The 24,552-nt window shown below is 36.0% G+C and overlaps 1 protein-coding gene and 1 long non-coding RNA gene across 6 annotated transcripts in view; one reads left to right on the forward strand and one right to left on the reverse strand.

Annotated features, from left to right (window-relative positions):
* The window catches only part of LOC119869524, a 39,694-nt gene extending 24,205 nt beyond the window's left edge, over positions 1–15,489 (forward strand). For 3 of the 5 annotated variants that reach the window (XR_005371564.1, XR_005371562.1, XR_005371565.1), the window contains exon 4: positions 13,380–15,489. This is a non-coding gene — a long non-coding RNA (uncharacterized LOC119869524). The remainder of the gene's footprint in view (positions 1–13,379) is intronic. The other 2 variants (XR_005371563.1, XR_005371566.1) reach the window with 1 other exon arrangement.
* LONRF1 (LON peptidase N-terminal domain and ring finger 1) overlaps positions 1–24,552 on the reverse strand; it is a 37,001-nt gene that overhangs the window by 11,049 nt on the left and 1,400 nt on the right. Inside the window, exons 2-7 of the mRNA XM_038560228.1 lie at positions 14,492–14,610; positions 13,365–13,487; positions 3,884–4,033; positions 3,126–3,366; positions 2,929–3,025; positions 1,716–1,830 (exon numbers count right to left, since the gene is read on the reverse strand). Coding sequence (XP_038416156.1) covers positions 1,716–1,830; positions 2,929–3,025; positions 3,126–3,366; positions 3,884–4,033; positions 13,365–13,487; positions 14,492–14,610 — 845 coding nt within the window. The remainder of the gene's footprint in view (positions 1–1,715; positions 1,831–2,928; positions 3,026–3,125; positions 3,367–3,883; positions 4,034–13,364; positions 13,488–14,491; positions 14,611–24,552) is intronic.

Consider the following 24,552-nt stretch of genomic DNA (forward strand, 5'->3'; position numbering starts at 1 on the left):
GGGTCTGAGAATTTGTATTTCTAACAAGTTCCCAGGTGAAGGGGAACACATTTTGAAAACCATGGGGCTATATAATAATAATATATAATGTAATACTCTTATATTAAATTTGGGGAAATAACCACCTCTCTTACATTACTGATAGGAAATTAAATCTGTACAATATTTCTGGGGAATGTAGGCAACCCAGTAATTGGTTTTAAGAGTCTTATGAATATATGGCTTTTGGTTAATAATTCACCTTCCAGAAATTTTATCTTAAGGAAATATAGTCAAAGACACAAAGTGTAGTATATATAAAAAAAGAACAAAACAACTTACAACAGGGAAATGTTAAATCAATGAACTATTATGTTGCTATAAAAATCCTATCTTTAGAATACATTCAAATGAAAAAATGAGCAAAAGAAAATGACAAGTAGGAAAAGAGTAAAACTATAGAGCATATCAATTTGTTTTTTAAGATATATATTAGATTTTACCTACTATACAGGATATCTTTAAGACACAGGATAAGGTTATTTTTAAACAGTGTGTTAATTGTATCTTTATTTAAAGCCATCGTGTCTAATTATTAGAGAAAAAGTGTGATAAATGTGCTACAGAGTATCTAAAAACCTGGAAACACAAGAAAAACAGCATGATTGGAGTACTTCACCTGAAAACATTAAGTATATCAGCTGAAATGTAACTAACAAACTCTTTAAGAATGAGTTTATCTTGTTTCTGGACAAAATTTGTATATGGTTTAATGTTTTACATACAAGCTTATTATATATCAAATTAATAATACACATATGGTATCATATCTGTACAGAGCTGTGTTTTCTATATAGGAAATAAATACACACATTCATTTACAAAATGTCTTATCAACTTTTTATTTTTTTTGAGCAATCCTATCACCACAAGAAACAGGATCACTCTCCCTAATCAATGCCATCCTTGCAGTTGGAGCTCAGAATTATGATGCCTGGGCCTCACCTTATGGGGGGGGGGGGGGGTTCCAGTCACCCAAGCAGGATTGGTAGAATGTTGTCTTTCCATTGGTTACAGAAGGATATGCACCTGAGATCTAGCTATTTCCTTAACACATGGGCTATACAAGGGCTATGGGAAGCTCTTCTGTCCATATACCACTCTTTAGAGCTGTGCTGCCCAAATGGTAGCCACAGTCACCTCTGCCTACTTAAATGAGAATTAAAATTTAAAATACAGTTCCTCAGTCACACTAGCCACATTTCAAGTGCTTAATTACTACATGTGACTAGTGGCTACCATGCGGACAGCATAGTATAGAGCATTTCCATCAAGGCAAAAAATTCTATTAGAGTTTGTCCAGATGTTAAAGGGGGCAGAACTGGGGCCAAAATCTAGCCTATTACTGAGGAGGATGGAAGGCAGGGCAACTGGGTTTCCCCAATACTGTCATTAAAATTGAACCCATTCTACACCAGGTACTTGATCACACCAGATCTTGTTAAAAAAAAAGTACATGGGGCTTGGCCTCCAGGACCACCTAACTTTCCCCTATGCTCTCTAAATTCTTCTTTCTCCACCACTAGCATTTGGGTAATGAAACGTTATCCTTCCTGGTCACTTAGCATACATAAAGTAACTTATTCTGAACGTGGTAATCACTATTTCTATGGCCAAACAGAAATCAATGTTGCCAAGCTTAAGACCAATAAACAGATAAATATACAAATGTTTACCTCTTTTAAGCTTTCTTTGCAAAGAGGACAATATGGTGTATGATCTAAACAACGCTCAAGGCAATTCTTACAGAATGAGTGTCCACAAGGGGTTGTTACTGGCTCAAAAAACAACCTGAAACCAACCAAAATACATGTTAGTTTTCACGTTAAACTATACATTGGAAAAAGTGAATAAATAATAGACCTCTATTTGAAGAAGAAGGAGGATCTAGTGAGCAGGAGAGGAAGGAAGGGGCAGTGATAAATATAAGTACAATAAATGTAAAATACATAACAGATTTCAGAGATGTGAATAATATAAAATATATCATTAATAATCTTAGTTTTTGTATAGATTATTTTTTCGTCACTTTAAAATGACTTAATATGCTTATGAAAGTCTTATTATACAAAATTAATTAAAACCTTACATTTGAGTCTTAAATATTAGGCTTAATATCATATGTAATAAACAATACAGAAAAACTAGTTTTATTAACATTCTAATTCTTTCCTGAAACATGATACTTCTGAATTTCCTAGAAGTATTATTGTTAGATATATAGGTACTTCAGAAGTCATCTGGCCCACTGCCCTTTCCTTACAGATAAAGAAGCCTAGGCTCAGAGGTAGGGCATCTGCTAATTCCTACCAGCCTGTGGCAGCACCAGGCCTCCTGACTCTCCATTCAGTGTTCCTTTGACCCCACCAAAACTCAAGTAAATGAAAAATGTTCTTTCAAAACTATTAGTCTTCTAGAATTATAAGCCTTCTTCATAATGGAAATATTTATCTAATTTTACTTTTAAAAGATTTTATAGTTGAAATATAAAAACAAGATAGAATCATATACATATAACAGGTGGTTAGAATTTTTACCCAAATCTAAAACCAGAGATGTATCTAAATTTCACTAGTATGGGTAACTTCTTTAGTACTTTCCAATTTCCTAGACACTTTTTTATATTTAAGTCATGTGATTCTTATGACACCTGCAATGTAGGTTCTGCAAATACTGACCCCACTTTCTAACTAAGGTAAATCCAAATAGTGTTTAGAGATTTATTTGCCCAAGGTGTGCAAGTTAAGCCTAGAACTAAAATTCCTATCTTTGATTTAGTCCAGTAGTCTGTCACTTTACATTGCCTATTAGAGTAGATTACTTTTATCTATTATGTATTGTATCTGTTAATATAAAATATTCATAATTTGTAAAATGTTATATACTTACCTCATGCAGAGAGAACACTCAAAATCTGAGACATCTATTAATTCTTCTGGGATGTCACCAGAAGTTAATGAAAATGTACAGACTTCATTGCGAGTTTCTATTAAAACAAAGAAATAGGACTATAGTCTTTAGGGAAAAGTTTAAAGACCACTTTAAATAAATAAATGTGTCCTATAAGACTGTAGTGACATTTTTACCTCCTTGTTTTTTAAGCTTATTTCTTCCGTCTTCATCTACAACCACATCCTGGTCTAAAAGAGACAACTTTCTTTTCAGCAGAGCACCTTTTTCTTGAACAGAGAGTAAAGGTTCTGAGGACACTCTTTTTAAACAGTCCTCTCTGGCAGGCATTTCCGCTGAATTTATAGCCTGTGCTGACCAAGCCCGGTTTAAGCTTCCTCTGATAAGCTCTGATGTGACCTCTGGTACTTCTTCATTCTACAAAAATATAATAAACAAAAATAACTCTATTTCTTCACTATCTTTTATTGCTCTCACCAAGAATCAAACTGAAATGAAATTCCAATGTTTCATAATCTTCATTTTAGTATTCACTTAAAAACACCAACTTTTAACTTTAAAACCTTGATAAATAAATGACTTTTATTTATAATCACATAGCCCTAAAAGTCAAATTGATACATGTTTATAATGAGGTTTACACAGGCTAATTTATTTGTTCCAACCCTGAAGAAACTAAAATACCATGTTCTACATTTTCCACAAGACTAAAAGTTTTCTGATATGCAGGGTGACCTAAAACTACGATTAATGAACAAATATTTTACATAAAAGTTTAGTGTAAAATAAAAAAGGCTTCAGACAAAATCTAATTAAGACAATGCTTAATAGATTAAAAGTGCCTCAATAGATTCTTAATACTTGAAATAAGAAAGTGAAAATTTTAGTCAAACAGATGCACTAAATCCATAAAAAATCTTTTCTCACCCCTTACCTGCTCTGGACTAAGCTCACTGGCAGAATGAGACTCTTCCATTACTGAAGGAAAACCAAAAGGCTTGTTTTTAATACATGGCAATGAACTCCAGGAAGAGTCCTTCAGGCCTTCTTTTAAGTTTTCAGGTGATAATAAATCACATAAAATCTGTAAGAGAAATATTACAAAAGTAATGGAAAAAAATATTTGCTTAGGGATAATTTAATATAAAGTTATCTGATATTTAAGAAATTTTAGAAAGTTCGTAGCAGACATTGCTTTTAATGAGCAGAGGAGGAAGGGATTAAGTAATAAATAGAACTGCCAAATTCTCTGAAAGTCTTGTAAAACCAAGATGTGTCTTAATGGGGGTCAGATCACTTCAAAGAAATAATTCAAAAGGAATTATCGGAGCAGCCAGATTACTAGCCTGAGAAGGTACCCAAAATAAAAACTGACTTTTTAATGAACGATTGCAAAAAGAAGAGACCTTAAGGGAAGTAGAAAATACTTATGTCTGAACTTTAGTGAGTACTATTCTGTCAGAATGGTTCACAGTTCACCCCAAAGTGTACTGTAAGGCTGGACTCAGAGTGTTTAAGTGAACTAAAGAACTAATAATAACTCTAACTACAAAAGTCTTAAAATTCCATGTGTTTATACTGAATTTAGCTTCTCACAAGCACGGGCAGCTACCACTGCCCAGCTCTGGAATGGGAGCACACCATATGGCAGCTGTCCCATAATAGCTGGGAGTTAACCTGGAAGGCAGCTGTTGTATCAAAATTTCCAGGTGCTTTTATCAGGAATACATCTAAACTCTAAAAAAAAAAAAGGTCAAGTTAGGGGAAGAGCCTGGCTAGAAGGAAATGAGAAAGGCTCAAATGTTTTTGATTGTCAAATAAGCTGCATTAAATGAACAGCAGAACATTTCTTAAAGTCTAAATCTGGAAGTTTGGTTTTTCAGTTGTACCCTCTCAAACAAAAAATGAGATTACTCAGGACGCCTGGGAGGCTCAGTGGTTGAGCATCTGCCTTTGGCTCTGGGTGTGGTCTTGGAGTCCTCTGATTAAATCCCACATCCGGCTCCCCTCAGGAGCCTGCTTCTCCCTTTGCCTATGTCTCTGCCTCTACCTCTCATGAATAAATAAATAAAATCTTTAAAAAAATGAAATTACTCATAAATCACTACGATGCAAATAAAAGTGCATATCTGGTAGGAGCTCAAGCAATACCCCCTTTAATGAACAAACATTGTAAAATTTGTATGTTTTGGGACACCTGGGTGGCTCAGTGGTTGAGCGTCTGTCTTCAGCTCAGGTTGTGATCCCAGGTCCTGGGATGGAGTTCTGAAGCAGGCTCCCCGCTTCTCCCTCTGCCTACGTCTCTGCCTCTCTCTCTCTCTGTCTCTCCCATAAATAAATAAATGATCTTAAAAAAAAAATAAAATTTGTATGTTTTTATGTCTCCTGGTTTTTAAAAAAAAAAGTATTAAACATTTATTTACCTATCCTAGAACCCAGCAACTCCACTAGGAATTGACCAAAGAGATATAAACATATCCACAAAACAACTTGTACAAGAATGTTAGTTCAGAGTAGCAACTGGTAACAATCCAAATGAAAATCACTAATACCATAAACTATGGTATGCTTCTACAATGGAATACTTAGTAAACCATAAAAAGGAAAAAAAAATTGCTGATCACAAAACTATTATGTTCTGCAAAAAAAGCCAGACATGAGTACACGTTGTGTAATTCCACTTGCATGAAATTCTAGAATAGGCAAAACTACTCTATCATAGTATAAAAATCTAAACAGTAGTTGCCTCTGGGAGCAGGGATATAGGGGATTTGCTGAAAAGGGGATTTCTGGCATGAGGGAAATATTCTACATCTTGACTGGTGTGCTGTTACATGGATAATTTCTCCAAACTCCTTGAACTATAAAATCCATGCATTTTATTATATGTTAAATATACCACGATTTATAAAAAGCATATCAGGAACAAATATTTCAAAGCATCAGTTATTTTGCATTCACCTTACCTAATTAAAGGTCAATTTTTAAATATTTACAGAAATATAAGGATATCTAGTAGCATGGAAGATACAAAATTATATGCCCTTAAAAAGTCTGCACTCTCCCCGGGGAGATACCACTAACAAACAGAAAACACACAATAGCAAACAGTGTGTTAAATCCATGGGCTAGAATGTATATGCAAACAAGACTCACAGAGGGTTCACTGATGTTAGCTGTATTCATGAGGCACTGGAGAGCTGACAAAATTTTCAAAATTCTCATACTTCAAAGTGCACGAGAATCTCCCTGGGTGCTTGTAAAACTATGCCCGAATTCCAGAGATTCTAACTCCAAAGGTCTGTGGTAAAGTCCAGGAATCGTTACACTTACCATGCACCCAAGGTGATTCTGACTACAATGTAAAAAACTCCTATAAAGTGATAAATAAGATGGCATGTTCTGAAGACACTGAAAACCTTATGAGTGCAATTATATCAGGGTAGATTTTCCAAAAGAACTTTTCAAAGATTCTAGTCTTTCTAGATGCTATGTGAATTAAGTTTGACAAAAGTTGAATGCTACTCATGCTAGCATAGCAAAATCTCTGAGAACTTCTGAAGAAGTCTGTTTAACTTGGTTGAACCCAATATTCCCCAGTCATTTGATCAGAGAACTACTTCCTTTTTTTTTTTTTTTCTTTTATTTAAAACCTACTAACACACTGCAAAACAAACTCTGGAAAGTGATATATGGATTACTGAGTAAAGGCAGGTAGAATAAATTGAGGCAATACTATGGGCAACTATGAAAATAAGCAGAACTTAGGCTGGAAATTAAAAGCTAAAAGCAGACCAATAAAAATTCTTGAGTAGTGGTCCCAAAGTGAGAAGAGAATGGGCCAGAAAACTTATTTGGAGAGATAATGGCTGAATACTTCCTTAACCTGGAGAAGAGAACAAAATTTCCAGGTCCAAGAAGCACAGAGTTCCAAAGAAGATGAACACAAAGAGATCCACACCAAGACACATTATAATTGGAACACAAAAATTTAAAGAGAGAATCCTAAAAACAGCAAAAGAAAAAACTTATTATATGAAAGGGAAACTCCACAGGGCATCAGATTTATCACCAGAAACTTTGCAGGTTAGAAGAGAGTGGCACAACATATTCAAAGGGCTGAAAGGAAAAAACTTCCATCCAAGAATTCTCTACCAAGGCAAGGTTATTATTCAGAACTAAAAAAAAAAAAAAAAAAAGATTAGGAGTATTCCAGACAAACAAGGGCTAATGTGATCACCACTATACTGGCCCTTCAAGGTAAGTTAAAGGGACTTCTCTAAACTGAAAAGAAGTGGCACTAATTAATAAGAAAATGTATCAAAGTAAAAATCTCAGTGGAAAACATGTATTAAAAGTAAGTAGATCAATCACTTATAAAGCAAGTATGAATGTTAAAAGACAAAAATTATAAAATTAACTAAAACTACAATAATTAGTTAAGAGATGCATAAAATAAAGAGATGTATAAGGTGACATTAAAAAACTAAAAGATGAGGGGGGGAGAAAAAAATGTAAGGTTTTGGAATGTGTTCAAATGTAAGTTGCTATCAACTCCAAACAGACCACTGCATACAAAGGAAGTTACATATGAATGTTATGGTGGCCACACAGCAAAAACTGATGGTAAAATATGCAAAAGAAAATGAGAAAAAAACTAATCATAACACTAAAGAAAGCCATTAAACTACAAGGTAAGAGAGAAAGAGAAGAATGGAAGAAAAGAAAGATGAAAACGGCCAAAAAATAATTAACATGGCAGTAAGTACATACCTATCAAGACTTACTCTAAATGCAAGCAGACTACACTCTCTAATCAAAGACATAGGGTGGCTGAATAGATAAGAAAACAAGATCCATCTATATGCTGCTTACTAGAGATTTCAGAAGTAAGGACACACACACTCTGAAAGTGAAGGATGGAAAAAAGATGCTCCAAGCAAATGGAAACGAAAAGCAAGCTGGTATAGCTATACTCATAGCAGACAAAATAAACTTTAAAACAAAGATTTCAATAATAGAAAAGGGCATTACAGTGATAAGATCCAACAAGAACACATTTTACAAACATATAATACCCAACATAGGAGCACCAAGATATATAAGGCAAATAAAATGGACCTAAAGGGAGGGACTGACAGTAATACAATAATAATGAAGGACTTTACTACCCCCTTTACATCAATGGATAGATCATCCTGGCAGAAAATAAGGAACCATTGGCCTTAAATGACACATTAGACCAGATGAACTTAACATATACAGAACACTGCATCCAAACATTTCAAGTATACATGGAACACTCTCCAGAATAGATCATGTTAGGCCACAAAACAAGCCTCAAGTTAAAGAATACTGAAATCATATCAAGCATCTTCTCCAACCACAATGGTATAAAACTAGTCACTACTTACAAGGAAAAAAAACCCCAAAATGTGGAGATTAAACATCATGCAACTGAATAACAAATGGTTCATCGAAGATACCAAAGAAATTAAACAAAAAAAGCTAGAGAGAAATGAAAATAGAAGTACAATGTGCTAAAATCTTTGGGGTGCAGCAAAAGATGTTCTAAGAGGTCTACTTCAAGAAACAAGAAAAATCTCAATCTAACTTTATACCTAAAGCAGCTAGGAAAAAAAAAGGACAAAGCCCAAAGTCCTAGAAGACAGGAAATAATAAATATCACAGCAGAAATAAATGAAATATAGACGAAAAGAGGGATGATCAAAAAACTAAAAGTTGGTTCTTTGAACACATAAATAAACAAATGTCAAGACACCCAGACCAAAAAGACCAAAAAAAAGAAAAAAAGGGCTCTTGCATTCGAAATAGGAAATTTGGACAGACCAATTCCTAGCAATGAACTAAACCAGTAATTAAAAACATCCCAACAAACAAAAGTCCAGAAGCAGATGGCTTCATAAAGAAATTCTAACCAAACATTTAAATATCTAGAGTTAATATCTATTCTCAAACTATTCCAAAAACCCAAAGAAAGGACAGATTTCAAATTCATTCTATGAGGTCAGCATTACCCTGACATCAAAACCAGATGAAGATGATACCAAAAAAAACAAAAAAAAACAAAAAAAAAAAAAGAAAGAAAACAAAGACCTCTAGGCCAGGCCAGTATCTCTGATGAACAGAGATGCAAAAATCCCCAACAAAATACTAGCAAACTGGATCCAACAGCACGTTAAAAAAAATCATTAATCACAATCAAATGGAATTTATTCCTGGGATGCAAGGGTGGCTCAATATTCACAAATCAATCAATGTGATACATCAACAAGAAAAAGGATAAAAACCATATCATTTCAATAAAGGCAGAAAAAGCACTTGACAAGGTATAACAACCATTAATGATATTCAATGGGAAAAAAAACAGTCTCTTCAATAAATGGTGTTGAGAAAACTGGTCAGCTACATGCAAAAAAATGAAACTAGGCCACTTTCTTACACTATACTCAAAATTAAATTCCAAATGGCTTAGAGACCTAAATGTAAGACCTAAAACCATAAAAATCCTAGAAGACAGAACAGTCAATGATTTCTTTGACACTGGTTATAGCAACATTTTTCTAGGTAGGTCTCCTGAGGAAAGGGAAACAAAAAGCAAAAATAAACTACTGGGACTACATCAAAATAAGAAGCTTCTCCACAGTAAAGGAAATCATCAACAAAACCAAAAAACAACCTGCCGACTGGGAGAAGATATTTGCAAATAATATATTCAATAAGGGGTTGATATCCTATTTGGATAGGATATATATCCTTTATATATATAGGATATATAAAGAACTTAAGCAACTCCCCCCCCCCCAATAAGCCAATTAAAATGAGCACAGGACATATATAGATATTTCTTCAAAGAAGATATACAGATGGCCAACAGATAACATGAAAAGATGCTCAACATCACTAATCATCAGGGAAACGCAAATCAAAACCACGATGTATCGCCTCACACCTGTCAAATGGCTAAAATCAAAAACACAAGAAACAACAGGTGTTGGCCAGGATGTGGGGGACAAAAGGAACCCTTATTCACTATGCGTAGAAATGCAAATTGGTGCAGCCACTGTGGAAAACTTTGTGGAAGTCTCTTAAAAAACTAAAAACAGAAATACCATATGACCCAGTAATTCCACTACTGGGGATTTACGCAAAGAACACAAAAACACTAATTCAAAAAGATATATGCACCTCTGTGTTTACTGCAACATTATTAACAATAACTAAACTATGGAAGCAACAGATGAATGGATAAAGAAGATGTGTATGTACACAATGGAATACTACTTGACCATAAAAAAGAATGAAATCTTGCCATCCTTCAACGACATGGACATATCTAGAGGATATAATGCTAAATGAAATGTTAGTCCAGAAAGACAAGTACCATATGGTTTTACTCATATGTGGAATCCAAGGAACAAAACAAATGAACAAAGAAAAAAAGAAACAAAAGCAGACTCTCAGATATAGACAATGGGTGACTGACAGAGGATGTGGGTGGGGTTTACGATGAAATAGATGAAGGAGGGATCCCTGGGTGGCGCAGCGGTTTGGCGCCTGCCTTTGGCCCAGGGCACGATCCTGGAGACCCGGGATCAAATCCCACGTCGGGCTCCCGGTGCATGGAGCCTGCTTCTCCCTCTGCCTGTGTCTCTGCCTCTCTCTCTCTCTCTGTGACTATCATAAATAAATAAAAAATTAAAAAAAAAAATAGATGAAGGGATTAAAAATACACTTGGGTCATGATGAGCACTGAATAATGTATAGAACTGTTGAATCACGATAGTATACATGTGAAACTAATATAACATTATGTCAATTATACTAGGATAAAAGAAAAGGTAAAAAAAAATCTGTCAGATAAAAAAAAGAGGGCTCTGATAAACAAAATCAGAAATGAGATGTTATGACTGACATCACCAAAATATAAAGGAATATAAGACACTACTACAGTTATAAGCCAACAAGTTGAACAACCGAGAAGAAATGAATAAATTTGTAGAAACATACAATCCACCAAGACTGAATGGTGAAGAAACAAAAATTTTGAATAGATCATTTACTATTAAGAAGATTGAATCAGTAATCAAAAACCTCCAAACAAACAGAAGTCCAGGACAGATGGCTTACTGGTGAATTCTACCAAATATTCAAAGATTTAATATCTACCCTTCTCAACTCTTCCAAAAAATTAAAGAAACACTGAAAATTTTGAGGCCAGCAGTCTGACAAGAAACCACAGGAAAAGAAAACTACAGACCATTATCAGCGACTACATTACTGCAAAAATCCTCAACAAAATATTACCTAACTGAATTTAACAACACAGCAGAAGTTCATACATGATGATCAAATGGGATTTATTCCAGTGACACTATGGATTGGAAGAATACTATTAAAATGTCCATACTTCCCAAAGCAACCTACAGATTCAATGTAATCTCTATCAAAATCCTAATAGTACTTTTCCATAGAACTAGACTAAATAATTCTAAAATTGTAGACAATCACACAAAAGAATCCAAATAGCCAAAGCAATCTTGAGAAAAGAGAACAATGCTGGAGTGTGCTCCTTGATTTCAAACTATAGGACAAAGCTACAGTAATCAAAACAGTATGATAATGGCATAAAAATGCACACATGCATTAATGAACCAGATCTGAGAACCCAGAATTAAACCCATACATAAATGGATGATTAATTTACAACAAAGGAGCCAAGAACATACAATGGAAAAATGAGTCTCTTTAATAAATGGTGCTGGGGAAAGCTGGAGAGCCACATGTAAAAGAGTGAAACTAGACCAGTATCTTTCACCATACACAAAACTCAAATGGATTCAAGACTTGAAGACCTGAAACCATAAAATTCTTAGAAGAAAACATACGGTTTCCTCAATATGGGTTTTAGCAGTATTTTTGTGGATCTGATTCCAAAGGCAAGGAAAAGAGCAAAAATAAACAAATGGGATTGCATCAAACTAAAAAGCTTCTGCACAGCACAAGAAATCATCATCAAAACAAAAAGGCAACCTATTAAATGGGAGGTTTTTGCAAATCATGTATCTGACAAGCGATTAATATCCAAGATATATATAGAACCCTTACAACTCAACAACAAAACCTAATTAAAAATGGGTAGAGATCTGAAAAGACATTTTTTTCCAAAAAAGATATACAGATGGCCAACAGGAACATAAAAAGATGCTCAACATCACTAGTTAGGGAAATACAAATCAAAATCACAATGGGGTATCATCTCACAGTGGTTAGAATGGCTATCATGAAAAAGACAAGAGATAACAAGGCTCTGAGGATGTGGAGAAAAGTGGATCCTGTGTACTGTTGTTGGTAAAGCCACTATGGAAACAGTATGGTGATTCCTCAACAAATTAAGACTAGAACAATTATATCGTGCAGCTATCGTTCTGGATATTCATCTTTAGAATGCAAAAACACCAATTTGAAAAGACGTGTGCGTTCCTTTGTTCAGTGCAGCATTATTTACAAGAGCTGAGAAATGGAAACAGCCTAAATGTCCATCAATGGATGAATGGATAAAGATTTTGCTATTTGGGACAACATGAAGGGACTCTGAAGGTATTATGCTAAGTGAAATAAGTCAGATGGAGAAAGATAAATGTGGTATGACTTTACTCATATATAGAATCTAAAACAAAAACAAAAAAAGAAATGAATAAACAAAACAAAACCAAAACAAACTCACGGATATGAAGAACAGATTGGTGGTTACCAAAGAGGAAGGGCATTGAGTAAAATGGGGGAAGGGTGATGGATGGTAAATAGCCTTTTAGTGGTGATCTCTTACAATGTGGTACATGGAAACATAGTGTTATGTATCTATTTTGTTTCAATTAAAAAAAATTTTAGCAGGAATATCATGACAAGGATGGCTAGTTTGGTTCCAATCAAACTAGTAGAAAACACCTAAATTTACCCAAAAATAATAAATTTAAATATCTGCTAATGAAATGTTTTGATTTCAGTAAAAACTCTATACGTTAAGTATACAGACCTGAAAACTACTTGTCAAATTGATACTAAATCTGACTCACTGGACTCTTTATGTTCTTTTTTTTTTTTTTTTTTTTAAAGATTTTATTTATTTGAGAGAGAGAAAAAGCATGAGTTGGGGGGGCAGGGTGGCAGAGGAAGAGGAGAAGCAGACTCCCTGCTGAGCAGAGGGCCAGATGTGGGGCACAATCCCAGAACCCCAGGATCTTGACCTTAGCTCAAGGCAGTTGCTTAACCGAATGAGCACCCAGGCACCCCTGGATTCCTTATGTTCTTATCTCAAATTTCTAATTAGCATTTTTAAAAAGACAACGTGTCTTAGACCTGCCTTCAACTATTATAATTGGTAAACCGATTACCTTTTCTACTTCTAGTTTTGCAGGTGCAAAATCCTCATCAAGGGCTAAGCACTGAAGAAATAGTTGTAAGGCATCACCTAAAAAACCAGCATCCTGGAGTACTTTTCCTTTCCTGAAGTAGACCTTCAATGGAAGCACATATATACAACTTTTACTGACAGAATTATTTTTGAAAAATCAGTTTCAAGAAAAAAAAATACGGTTTGCTTGGAAATGTGCATTTTAAAATTCTGAATGACTCTGAGAAGCCCAAAGCATTTCAAAGGTACAGTTACACACTTCCCCCAGAGAAGTGCTTATGGAAAAATGACTTCAAAACCAAATTCCTAATTATATCACTTCAGTAATCCAGAGGATTCTTTCTTTTTTTAATAGTTTTAAAATTGTCCATACAAGATCATTTTCCATCTTCTTAATATATATTTGCCTTGTGCTAACCAGTCAGGCCATCATGGGATTCTGTGTCATTTTTCTTATTAATTTATAATTTTTAGAGCATCCTTACTATTTTGTCCTCAAAGGCATGGTTTCAAATGGGCAAACAGTCATATAAGACAGTAACTTCTAGCTTAAAGAACATATATGGGACATGAACTGATTTGCCTTGGCAATATGATACAAAGGAGAATGAGTAAACTTATTACATAAGATATATTTGCCTCAAGTCTTTTTTTAAAAGCATATGGGTAAGGCAACCTCCCTGGTCCCCACTGACTGTATTAAATCACTGCCTCATCAGGCCTCCATGATGATGCCTCCATCTTCCAGCCTAAAGGACCTCGTCTCTTTGCATCAACAGACCTCCTCCATCAATTTTCAGCTTGGATACATTTTCACAGTGTGACCAGTTTCATCTCTTTGAGGAAATTTTGATTATTCAAGTCTCTTTGTTTGTTTTTCTCTATGCCTTAAATTCAGGTTGTTCTTAGTTAGGAAATAAAGGTACCTTTTAATTAAAAAAATTGCTAGATAGCCATCCACACAAAATACTAACCCCAGATTTCTAAAACTCTATATATTTTAAGAGTCAACAAATCTATCTTGGTAAAACTTGTAACCATAACTGAATTCATGTTCCCTACAGGTGAAATTATTAAGTGTATATAAATGTAAAACAATAATTTTACCTCAGGCCAATTTGGCAGTTGAAAGAGAACTGCATTTAAATCTTCTATGGCTGCTTTAAACTCTTGAAGACCAGCATATGATTCCGCTCGGTAAATTTTTAGAGTCACGTCACTGGGCTCTGAAATAAATATTTTGTAAAGGGTTATTTTAAAAATATTATTGTATAACCCATAAAAAATACACTAGATTAAGAACTGCCTTAGTGATGCCAGCCAATAACCACTAAGCAAAGTACAGTATACAAGCAACCCACTTATGTGTTGAATATTATCTGGAAGTTTTATCACATGACTCTATGTGGATAATTTTAGCACAAGAAATGGTGGTTTTTAAGTACTGGAAATATTTTATAATATGAATAATCACCTTCAAGAAAACAAATGTTTTCTTAAAATACGGCATTCTATACAGATTTGAAAAACAGGTGCTAGAGGTTTAGAAAACCTGCCTCTTTATGGTAAATCTTATTTTTTTATACCTTAATTTCTAAATCCTCACTTATAAACAAGCATATGTGCTACTACTGCACACTGATGGGTTAATTTAGGAGGTCAAAATTCATCAATTGTTACAGGTACATAGTTTCTAAAACGGAAGCCTAAGCCAAAAATTAATTTTCAGTACATCTAAAGGACAAAATTAATCTGACTCTTCTTTTAAAGCTATTCATCTTAGAAGCCTTCAAAAGCACATGCTTAGAAAATAAAACATTGATCGTGAAAAGGGTATAAAGACCCGTAATTCCTCATTTAAAAAACAATATATAATAAAACTCAACAGTTCCCTAGTTTAGTTTTTAAATGACTGCCTTCCTACATATAACTCTCAACAATGACATTGGATTTTTTCAGCTGATGCTTCAGAATTGGAACTACACTGTTCCTTCAAATTTGTACCAATGAAAATTTCCAAAGGAGAATGGAATCTTTCAGGAAAATATTTCATGCTTCCTAAATAAAAAAGACATGTCTAGAATATTTTGTCTTTTGTTTCTTAAAGTAATATAACTGGAAACCATTATCTCTGAATAAAACCACATGGAAATTGAAAGCTCTATATGATTCATCAATCAAGAATGAAAAGTCCTGGCATAAAACTTGGCCCTGTAGGTGTTCAGAAGATTTTATTTTATCCCTGTCTTTGAGGAGCTTACAATCTAATTAGAAAATTTTATTTTATTGTGAAATGGGATCATGTAATCTTGATTTGACAAAAATAACTAGAGTTTAGAAAATTGAGAGCAGCATGTGCCAAAATAGTCCAAGAATGAGTAGTCAATGCAAAAGCATAAAAAAAAAAAAAAAAAAAAAAAAAAAAAAACCCTGACCCATAAAGGACTGCTCACCCAGAGCTGGGGTGCTTCCAGCAGCATCCTTGGCCCCCCGCCCCCCTTCTCTGCATCTCAGATACAGGGAGTTCACTGTTGCAGCATGCAGCCCATTCCCCTCTTGGGTACCTGAAGGGGCCTTTTTTTTTTCATTCCAAATTTTTTCTTTTACAGCAGGTCCCCATCGCATCACACTTGATGCAAAATTTTAGAATATCAAACCCTTTTATCGATGCCTTAATTACTCAATACACTTCTGTAGGTCAGCACTGAAGCAAGTGTCCGAGAATACCTCTGTCATTGACAACAGCCAGACAATGTATCACACTTCTCCACTCTGACCAAAATAAAAACAGACTCTTTCCCCACTTCTCCCAACACAAAAACACCAAGGCTCTTGGGATTCCCTAAAGGTGAGCCTATAAAATTAGTATATATAGGGAGAACAGAAGAGGTACATATAACAGGACTAGATTTTAAAAGTCTTGTTCCCTAATTCCTCATAGGTAACATTTATATTAAGAACTTCAAATGTTAATGGAATAATTATTTTAAATGACTTTATAAAGGGAGAACTTTATCCAGTGAGTTTAAATTGCCCAAAATTGAGATTAGGGCCAATCCACCCACTTATTTCAAACTCTTAATTCTAAAAAAGAGCCAAATGCACTGAGACCCTCAAATTATCAAAGCATACAGTGTCTGCCCTCCACGTAAACTTCTGCAAAATGCAATTGTGACCATCTCCCCCCGCCCCCCGCCAAAAAAAAAAAACCCACCCAAAATACAACTATCAGCCCAGCTGTGTTAGTAATTCAAGTTTGAAAGAGTCAAAACAAATGTTTCCAGTATGTTCTCTACCTGGCCTTGAGCACCCTAAAGAGAAAAAGTCACCTCAACTGAGCATGGCCTCAGGGAGGGACCCCTCAGACCACTACCACAGGTACCCTAGTGCCTGGCACATACAGACCCAATTTGTGAAAAGGTGAAGAAATACAAAGATCCCATTCAGGCTAATTGTACTAAAACCATGACTCACCTCTCACATATTTATCTTCAGTTCTGAGCTTTTCTTTTTAAAGATTTTATCTATTTATTTAAGAGAGAGATAATACAAGTGAGAGGAGGGGAAGGGATGGAGGGAGAAGCAGACTCCTTGCCGAGCAGGGAGCCCAATGTGGGGCCCAATCCCAGGACCCTGGCATCATGACCTGAGTTGAAGGCAGATGCTTAACTGATTGAACCACCCTGGTGCCCCAGTTCTGAGCTTTTCAACTTGCCTTCAGATTCACCAAATTTCCAACCACCTGCTATAATTTCTTCAAACTCAGTATGTTTCCATTTTTTTAAAAAAAAGTCTTTTTTTCTGTATTCTCTACTAATTATACCACTGGACCCCCCAAGTCAAATCCTTAACTCTGTCAATTTTACCTCCTATAATAATTCTCAAATCTGTCCCTGGTCTTTTCCAATCTTACTGCTAACAGCCTTGGTTAAGGGTTTGGACTCAGATCTCTTAAGATTTTTGCAACAACTTGCTAACTGCTCTCCCTGTCTCCAATTTTACCCCACTTCTATCCTCACCCTCCATAAGATGAGATGTGTATTTCAGTACAACATACAATTCCCTAAACTCCCGGCTCCTGCCCAGCTCTCCAGCCTTTCTTCTGGTTATTATCAACCTCCTACTTAACAAGGCTCCAGTAATTCCTAACCTCACCCTGCCCCACATGCCATTCTGTTTCATGCCTCCTTCCTTTGCTTACAGAACTCCCTCCTTGTCAGGGCTCTACTTTAATCCTCCCCTTGGTCTGGGGAACGATTTCTCATCCAACAGGACTCATCTTACTGATCTCTTCTCAAGATGCTTTCTTCTGAGTCTACCCTCACTTGGAACATCAGGAGGATCAAGAGCAGGAGCTCTTAAGTCACACTGAGTGACTGTGGCAAAGTGCCAAACACCTCTCTACCTGTTTCCTCAGCTACAAAATTGAGGGCGTTTTCTAAACATTTATTTATTTATTTTTAAAGAAACACCACTTACTATGTACTATTCTAAATGATTTACAACCTTCAGTAATCCTACGTGGGTCTAGCACTGTCCACATGTTCATAGATGAGGAGACTGAGCATAGAGTGTTTAAGTAACTTGTCAAGATCAAAAAGCTAGGAAGTGGTGGACTCTAGATTCTCCCTCAGGCAGTATGGCTCCAGAGTTCTTTCTGTTCACTTTGGCAAATAATAGCAGTTACCTCACAGGATTACTCAAGAGTAAGTTAATGTATGCAAAATACTCAGAAGAGGGCTTGGTACATTGTAAATGTTGGCTATTATGACTGTTCCTTCACTGTATGTGCACTGCATTCATTCTAAAATCTATTTTTGAGCTCCCTCCATTATTTCCTGTCTTTGTGTCCTCAAATCCTGGCTTTGCTAAATGTTTGCTGAACAAGGGGAAACTCATTAAAATCTGTCCCCTTATGCTCCTTAATTCATGCTCCCATTTTCTCTTCTCTTAGACCCAGTGGTATTGTCAGGCATCAGGCAAATAAAAAAAAAAATTAAATAAAATCGTGCTACACATCTGAGGAAACCAGGTCTTAAGCTGCTGAGGCATTTCATGGGCTGAGCAGAGTTCCCCAGAATCCCAATTACTCATCTTTGTTCCAATCCTAAGGTGGTTTCCTTAATTCATCTTCAAGAAACTTTTTTTCAGATCATAAAAACTATGTTTACTTACAAAATCTGTAAAACCTGAATATTAATAAAAATCTTTTTCCCTCTATAAAGAAATAACCAGTGTTGGCCTATAACCTATGCCATTTTCCTATATGTGTAGATTACATTTTTAATTTTATAGTTTCATGAACTCTACCCTAAATATAGTTTACAAACCGCTTTTTTGTCAATGCAATTAAATCCACATGATTTTTAATGGTTGCAAAGAATCCTACCACATTCGCAATCCATTTTAAAATATACTATTCAGCAGTTTTTACTTCCAGCATTTTCTACTACAGAGGCACAGACTCTCAATTTCCACTAAGGTCAGATCTCAGGGTCCTGGGATGGAGCCCTGCCTCCAGCTCTGAGCTCCATGGGGGGTCTGCTTGAGATTCTCTTTCTCCCTCTGTCCCTATGCCCTCCCCACTTGTGTGCTCTCTAAATAAATAAATTTTTAATAAGTACTTCAATGAACACCTATCGTGTATGCCTTTACATATCTGCTTATTTCCTTAGTCACTGTCTATATAGTTGAATGGCTATGCCAAAAATTACATGTACAATGCAGTGTATTACATTACAGTAAGCTTGTCCTTTAAAACTATGTATTTATTGCCTATTTAGATTGTTTATGCATAAGAAAAAAATTCCATGTTCATAATCTTTTACTCATTTTTCCCAATGTCTTTTTCTGAGATTTATATGTTGCTCTATTTCAACAATCTCAATGGCTAACCAAAATGCCAAATTTCTTTGCTTCTGTCAAAGAACTTTTCAAGTTCAGTATGGTAGGGCTTGGTTATCACAGTTAAACTAAAAGCTGCCTAGATGGCTCGTGGGTTAAGCAGCGGACTCTTGATTTTGGTTCATGATCTCAGGGAATCTGCTTGGGATTCTCTCCCTCCCTCTGTCCCTCTCCCTCCGTGTCCCCCCCCCCCCATCCTCTGCTCCAGCTCATGCTGTCTCTCTCTCTCTCTCTCTCTAAAATAAAATAAATAAGTCTTTAAAGTAAAAGCTGTCAATGGAGAAGTTATTAGTGATTAATAAAGTCCAGGAATAGTAGTCTGGCATACTTAAGGTGATAACTATTGGATTCAGAACACCTGGGTTTAGATCTACTTTGGACAGTTTACCTTACTCTTTAAACAGTCTCCTCACCTATACAATGCTGGTGACACCTACATCTTAAGACTTCACTTAAGTTGTGAAAACTACATAGACAATGCCTGTTGACAGTTAACACAATCCCTGGCACAAAATGCTCAATAAAAAATAGATGTTGTTACTATTACAAAGTATTTCAAAATAAGTTGAATAGCAATGAGATTAGCTCTTGATACAAGGTATTAGAGTATTTTCTTTTCTGTTACCTAAATAAAACTTTACCAGGTGAGAAACATCTTCAGGGATAAGTAGTACAGACTGGATAAAAGGAGAGGAAGGAAAAAAAAAAAAAAACAACAACAACACTGATCCCATCCTACCAAAGGGGTTGAAATTTGAACAGAAGCTTCCGTCTTGCATTTTAGAGTCTAGGTCATTCACCTTCTACAGTAAAACATATAACAATTTTGAAAAATATCTACAACGCAAATAGTAGAATACTATATAAATGCCTTTAAAATTTCACTTAAATATATCTAAGACTTATAAATTTTCTACTAATAGAAAAACAATTCTGCATACACCAAAGGTTAATATACAAATAACTAGAAATCTAAGATAATGGAGTTTTGATAAATTTTGCATTGTTTTATGAATAAAGAACAGATAAAAGACATGGAAATTACTTAAAACACCACTTACCATTTATATAACCCCTTTTCCCATCCTCTATATCAGTAAGACTATGCCAGTGTGACTGCTTTTTGTAGTGACCCTGAGGCACTGCAAAAATCCTTAAAGTGCCTTCTGACTCAAAGGTGAATCAGAGATCTATTGCATATAGGCTGTTTGTTATGTCAGTTAAGCAATAAACTCCTTTTCTTTTCAATAAATACCAATTTACTGCAACTTTAAAAGAAATAAAAGAAATACAGACTCTATAAGGACACAGTCTGTATTTTGTCCACTTCTATATTTCTAGCCATGTATGTAGTAAGTACTCAGTAAATACCCACTGAATAAATAATAAGAATACTTGAGATTTATGACTTATATGCTAATTTTTAAAATGAATTTTAGTCTTAGAAACAGGATCCACATACCTGGTGCTTCTGCTTTCAGTTCTAACTTATTTACTTGCCTCAATAAAGTCACTTAAAATTCTTGGAGCTCTCTTTTTCAATCCGTGAATTAGGAATGCTAAAGCTGCCCTCCTACCTCATGTGATCTTTTGTAAGGATCAGTTAAGGGAAATGAAAATATTTTGTAAACTATGAGACACCATGTAAATGTCAGTGTATACTATTTCAAGTGTTTTACAGATTAACTTAGGGCATACAAAGTTTACTGATTAAATAAATTTAAATCTCTTCGCATTAACCTAGTTAAGATATTAAACACCTCTACATTGTCTTTTTTTTTTTAATTTTATTTAAGAGAGAGAGATAAAAAAACACAAAAGCAGTGGGGGGAGGGGCAGACTGAGGAGAAGCGGACTCCTGGCTGAGCAAGGACTCTGAGATCCTGATCTGAGCCCAAGGCAGACACTTATCGGCCTAACGGACTATGCCACCCAGACACCCCCAAAACACCTTTACATTCTAAGTGTATTTAGTATTTACCTATAATTTGACTAATCTATTTATAATTAAAGCCTTTCAGTATCTCTATTTTATTGATGGGTGCTAAAATGTTACTACTAATTCACATACATAGGCTAGAATCAGGAGTTAACCCTCACTCTGGTAATACTAATGTGGGAGCGAGAAAAGAACAGGACTGACATCATAACATTTAGATTTTCATTTTAGCTAAATCATCTTCTAGTTGTAGCACAACTTTTACATTTAAAAAAATTTTTTTAAGATTTTATTTCTTTATTTGAGAGACAGAGCAAGAGCGTGAGAGAGCACAAGCAGGAGGAGGGCGGGGGGGGGGGCAAGGGAGAAGTAGACTTCCCGCTGAGCAGGGAGCCCGAGGCAGGGCTGGATCCCAGGACCCTGAGATCATGACCTGAGCCAAAGGCAGATGCTTAACTGACTGAGCCACTCAGGCACCCCTAAACATATTTTAATTAATATTTACTAGGCATTTATTTTGTCAGGCACCATTCAAAGCACTCTACATCTAATTCTCCCAACAGCCCTAGGTAGTTGTGACTACTGCTATCTATCTATGAGATACTATTCTTATTCTCTCTTTTCAGATAAGGAAACCAAAACAGAAAGGTTAGACAATAGGCCCAAGGTCAGAGCGCAAGTGGAGGGCTGCGCTGGGATGCAAGCCTGGGCGGTCAGCTGCCAGTGTGCACAGCTTTAACCACTAGGACAGCTGCGCCTCCGCTGCTAGCTGCCTCAGTTTCCTTCTGAGGTTAAGGGTACTCCACAGGATTCTTTATGAAGATCAAATGATATGTAAAGTATTTTTTCATGCTTAATAGGCAAGAACTATACAATTAATGTTAAAAAACAAACGTTTATAAGTATTTGAAATAAACTGGTCTCCCTGTTATGACCTTTGTTATTTTAAAACCAGTTCAAACAGTAAATTACAAGTCTTTTGTCTTCTTTTAGGAGAGAGGGGTGTATACAGGGAGGAGGCAAGTCAGTGCAAAAATTCATTAAAAATAAATGGGAAATAGCACAGCAGAGTGGGGGCATTTCAACAGGCTCTTAAGTATAAAGATTCAACACAGCAAAGGCTTTTACATAATAGCCCTGAATACTAACGAGACAGAAAGTTATGAAACATCTGAGAGTTAATACCAAAAGATCAATAGATTAAATGTTATCTAAATATATTTCAACTTGACAGAAACTTATGTAATCTCAATGGGAACCTTCTGATTTTGGTAAAGGTTTTCAAGCTTTCCTTTCTCGTCAACAGGGATAAATCTGGACGGGTGTGGGCTAACTGCAGACTAGATTATCTTTTTCTAGTTAATAGTATTTAGTTTTTCATAAGAATTTTGTGAAGAAATTATAGTGAAGGTCTTTTCTTATCAGCAATAACGAAAATATCATTAGTTACTACCACTGTACAATTATATAAACGCATTTCAAATGCCTATCTAATGAACTGACTCTGAAAAAGTTAATGCCTAACTACAGATTTTTAACTCTATTAAATATTTTTATTTACCCCCCAAAATTGTTAGAATACTTGATATCTATACCAACTACAATTTGTTAACTCAAAGATCTTTTTTTTCCTCCAATGTTGCACTACAGATTTATGGGATGAAAAAAAGTTATCCTTGTTAGTAACATTCAGACACATTTTTGAGAAGGGAATTAATGATTTTTGAAAGACCTCAGAAGAGGGAAAAATTGGCTATGAGGTGAAAGTCAAAAGACTTGAGTTCTAGTTCCACAAAAGTAAGATTTAAGTAGCTAAATAGGCAAAATTCTTCTGTGCATACCATGCAAATTGTCTTTAAAAAAGAGACAGGGTTTTTTTTTTCTGTTAAAAATAATATCTCCAATCCAAAGCCCCAAATCCTCCTTAATTAAAAGATTACTGGTTATAGAACAGTAAGCCAGACCTTAAATTAGTAAATGTGCTCACTGTTCTGTAGATTAAGACCTGAATTCTTATGAAGTGCCTAATTTTTATGGAGTGCAGTATTTAATAGTGCATGGTGCTATCAGTAAGTTTTAGCCTTTATTTTATACCAGGACAAAACAACAACAACTTCTCTGGAAATGTGCCAAACATTTTCAAAAGATGAGTTCTAAAGCTCACCAAGGTGCAACATTTAGGAGAAATGGAGGATATAATGTTGCCTCTCCAACCAGCTAGCTGTGTGGACTGTGGGACAAATCGTTTCACTGTCCTTGCTCCTGCTTCATTTTTAAAATGAGGACCATGGCCTAGATGGTCTGTACTTCCTCAAACTATTTACCCAGAAAGGCGGAGCTGCCTGTATCAGAATTTTGTATTCCAACTAGTTGTCTTTTGTTCTGGGCCTATCATTCTATCATTCCCCTTTATGACTGCTTACACTTCCCATAAAGACACTCAAAGACTATGAAAATATGCCAAGTTTATGCTTTGGGCTCTAAAGGTATTGAATAGAAGGTCACTAGTTCAAAATGACTAAGCACTTAGGATAAAGGACCCACAAAAGAGCGTTTCAGTTACACAGTTTATAAATTGACTTAATACCTAGTATCAGTTTTTATTTTGGATGTCTACTTTCTCCGGTATTATTACTCCCTCAAGCATTATTTCATGCCAAAAAAAGACACCAACCTTGAAATGTGCTTATTTAACACAAGGCTTAAGAGGGACACTATTGACATTTGGGGCCTGGTAACTGTGTGGGAGGCTGTCCGGTGCGCTGTACGAGGTTGAGCAGCATCCCGAGCCTTTGCCCACTAGATGTACCAGCACTACTACTCACTCCCGCAGGGGGAGACAACCGAAAAGGGCTCCAGTTATTACCAGATGTTGCTCTAGATAATGTCCTTCCCCCCTCCCCCGCGGTAAAATCCCCCCCTAGTGGGGGAACCACCGATGTAAAGAACTCTTTATTCTACCTCAAGTCGGGGTCCCCTTCCGCAGCCTGAGACCCCCTTAACGGTGCTACCCTAGGTCAGGAAGCCGAAGCGGCTTCTTGGAGACGAAGAAGGATCAGACAAAAGATCTAAAAGGCTTTTTCCCTACGGCTTCGCCAGGAGTGGAAAGGCAGGCGGGCGCGTCTAAGAACTCAGCGGAGACCACCTCTTCATGTCTCCGGTGAACCAGGGCCGTGCGGAAGGTGAGCACGCGTGCGTCTACGCTGTGACGGGGCCGGCCTCGGGCAGCCAGCGCTGCAGGCGTGCGCAGGTGGGCGCGGGCCCCGGCAGCCCCGCAGCCCCGCAGCCCCGACAGCCGCCCGCGCCCAGCGGCCGGCCGGGCCTC

The sequence above is a fragment of the Canis lupus genome, chromosome 16 (assembly GCF_011100685.1).
Source record: "Canis lupus familiaris isolate Mischka breed German Shepherd chromosome 16, alternate assembly UU_Cfam_GSD_1.0, whole genome shotgun sequence".
NCBI lineage: Eukaryota > Metazoa > Chordata > Mammalia > Carnivora > Canidae > Canis > Canis lupus.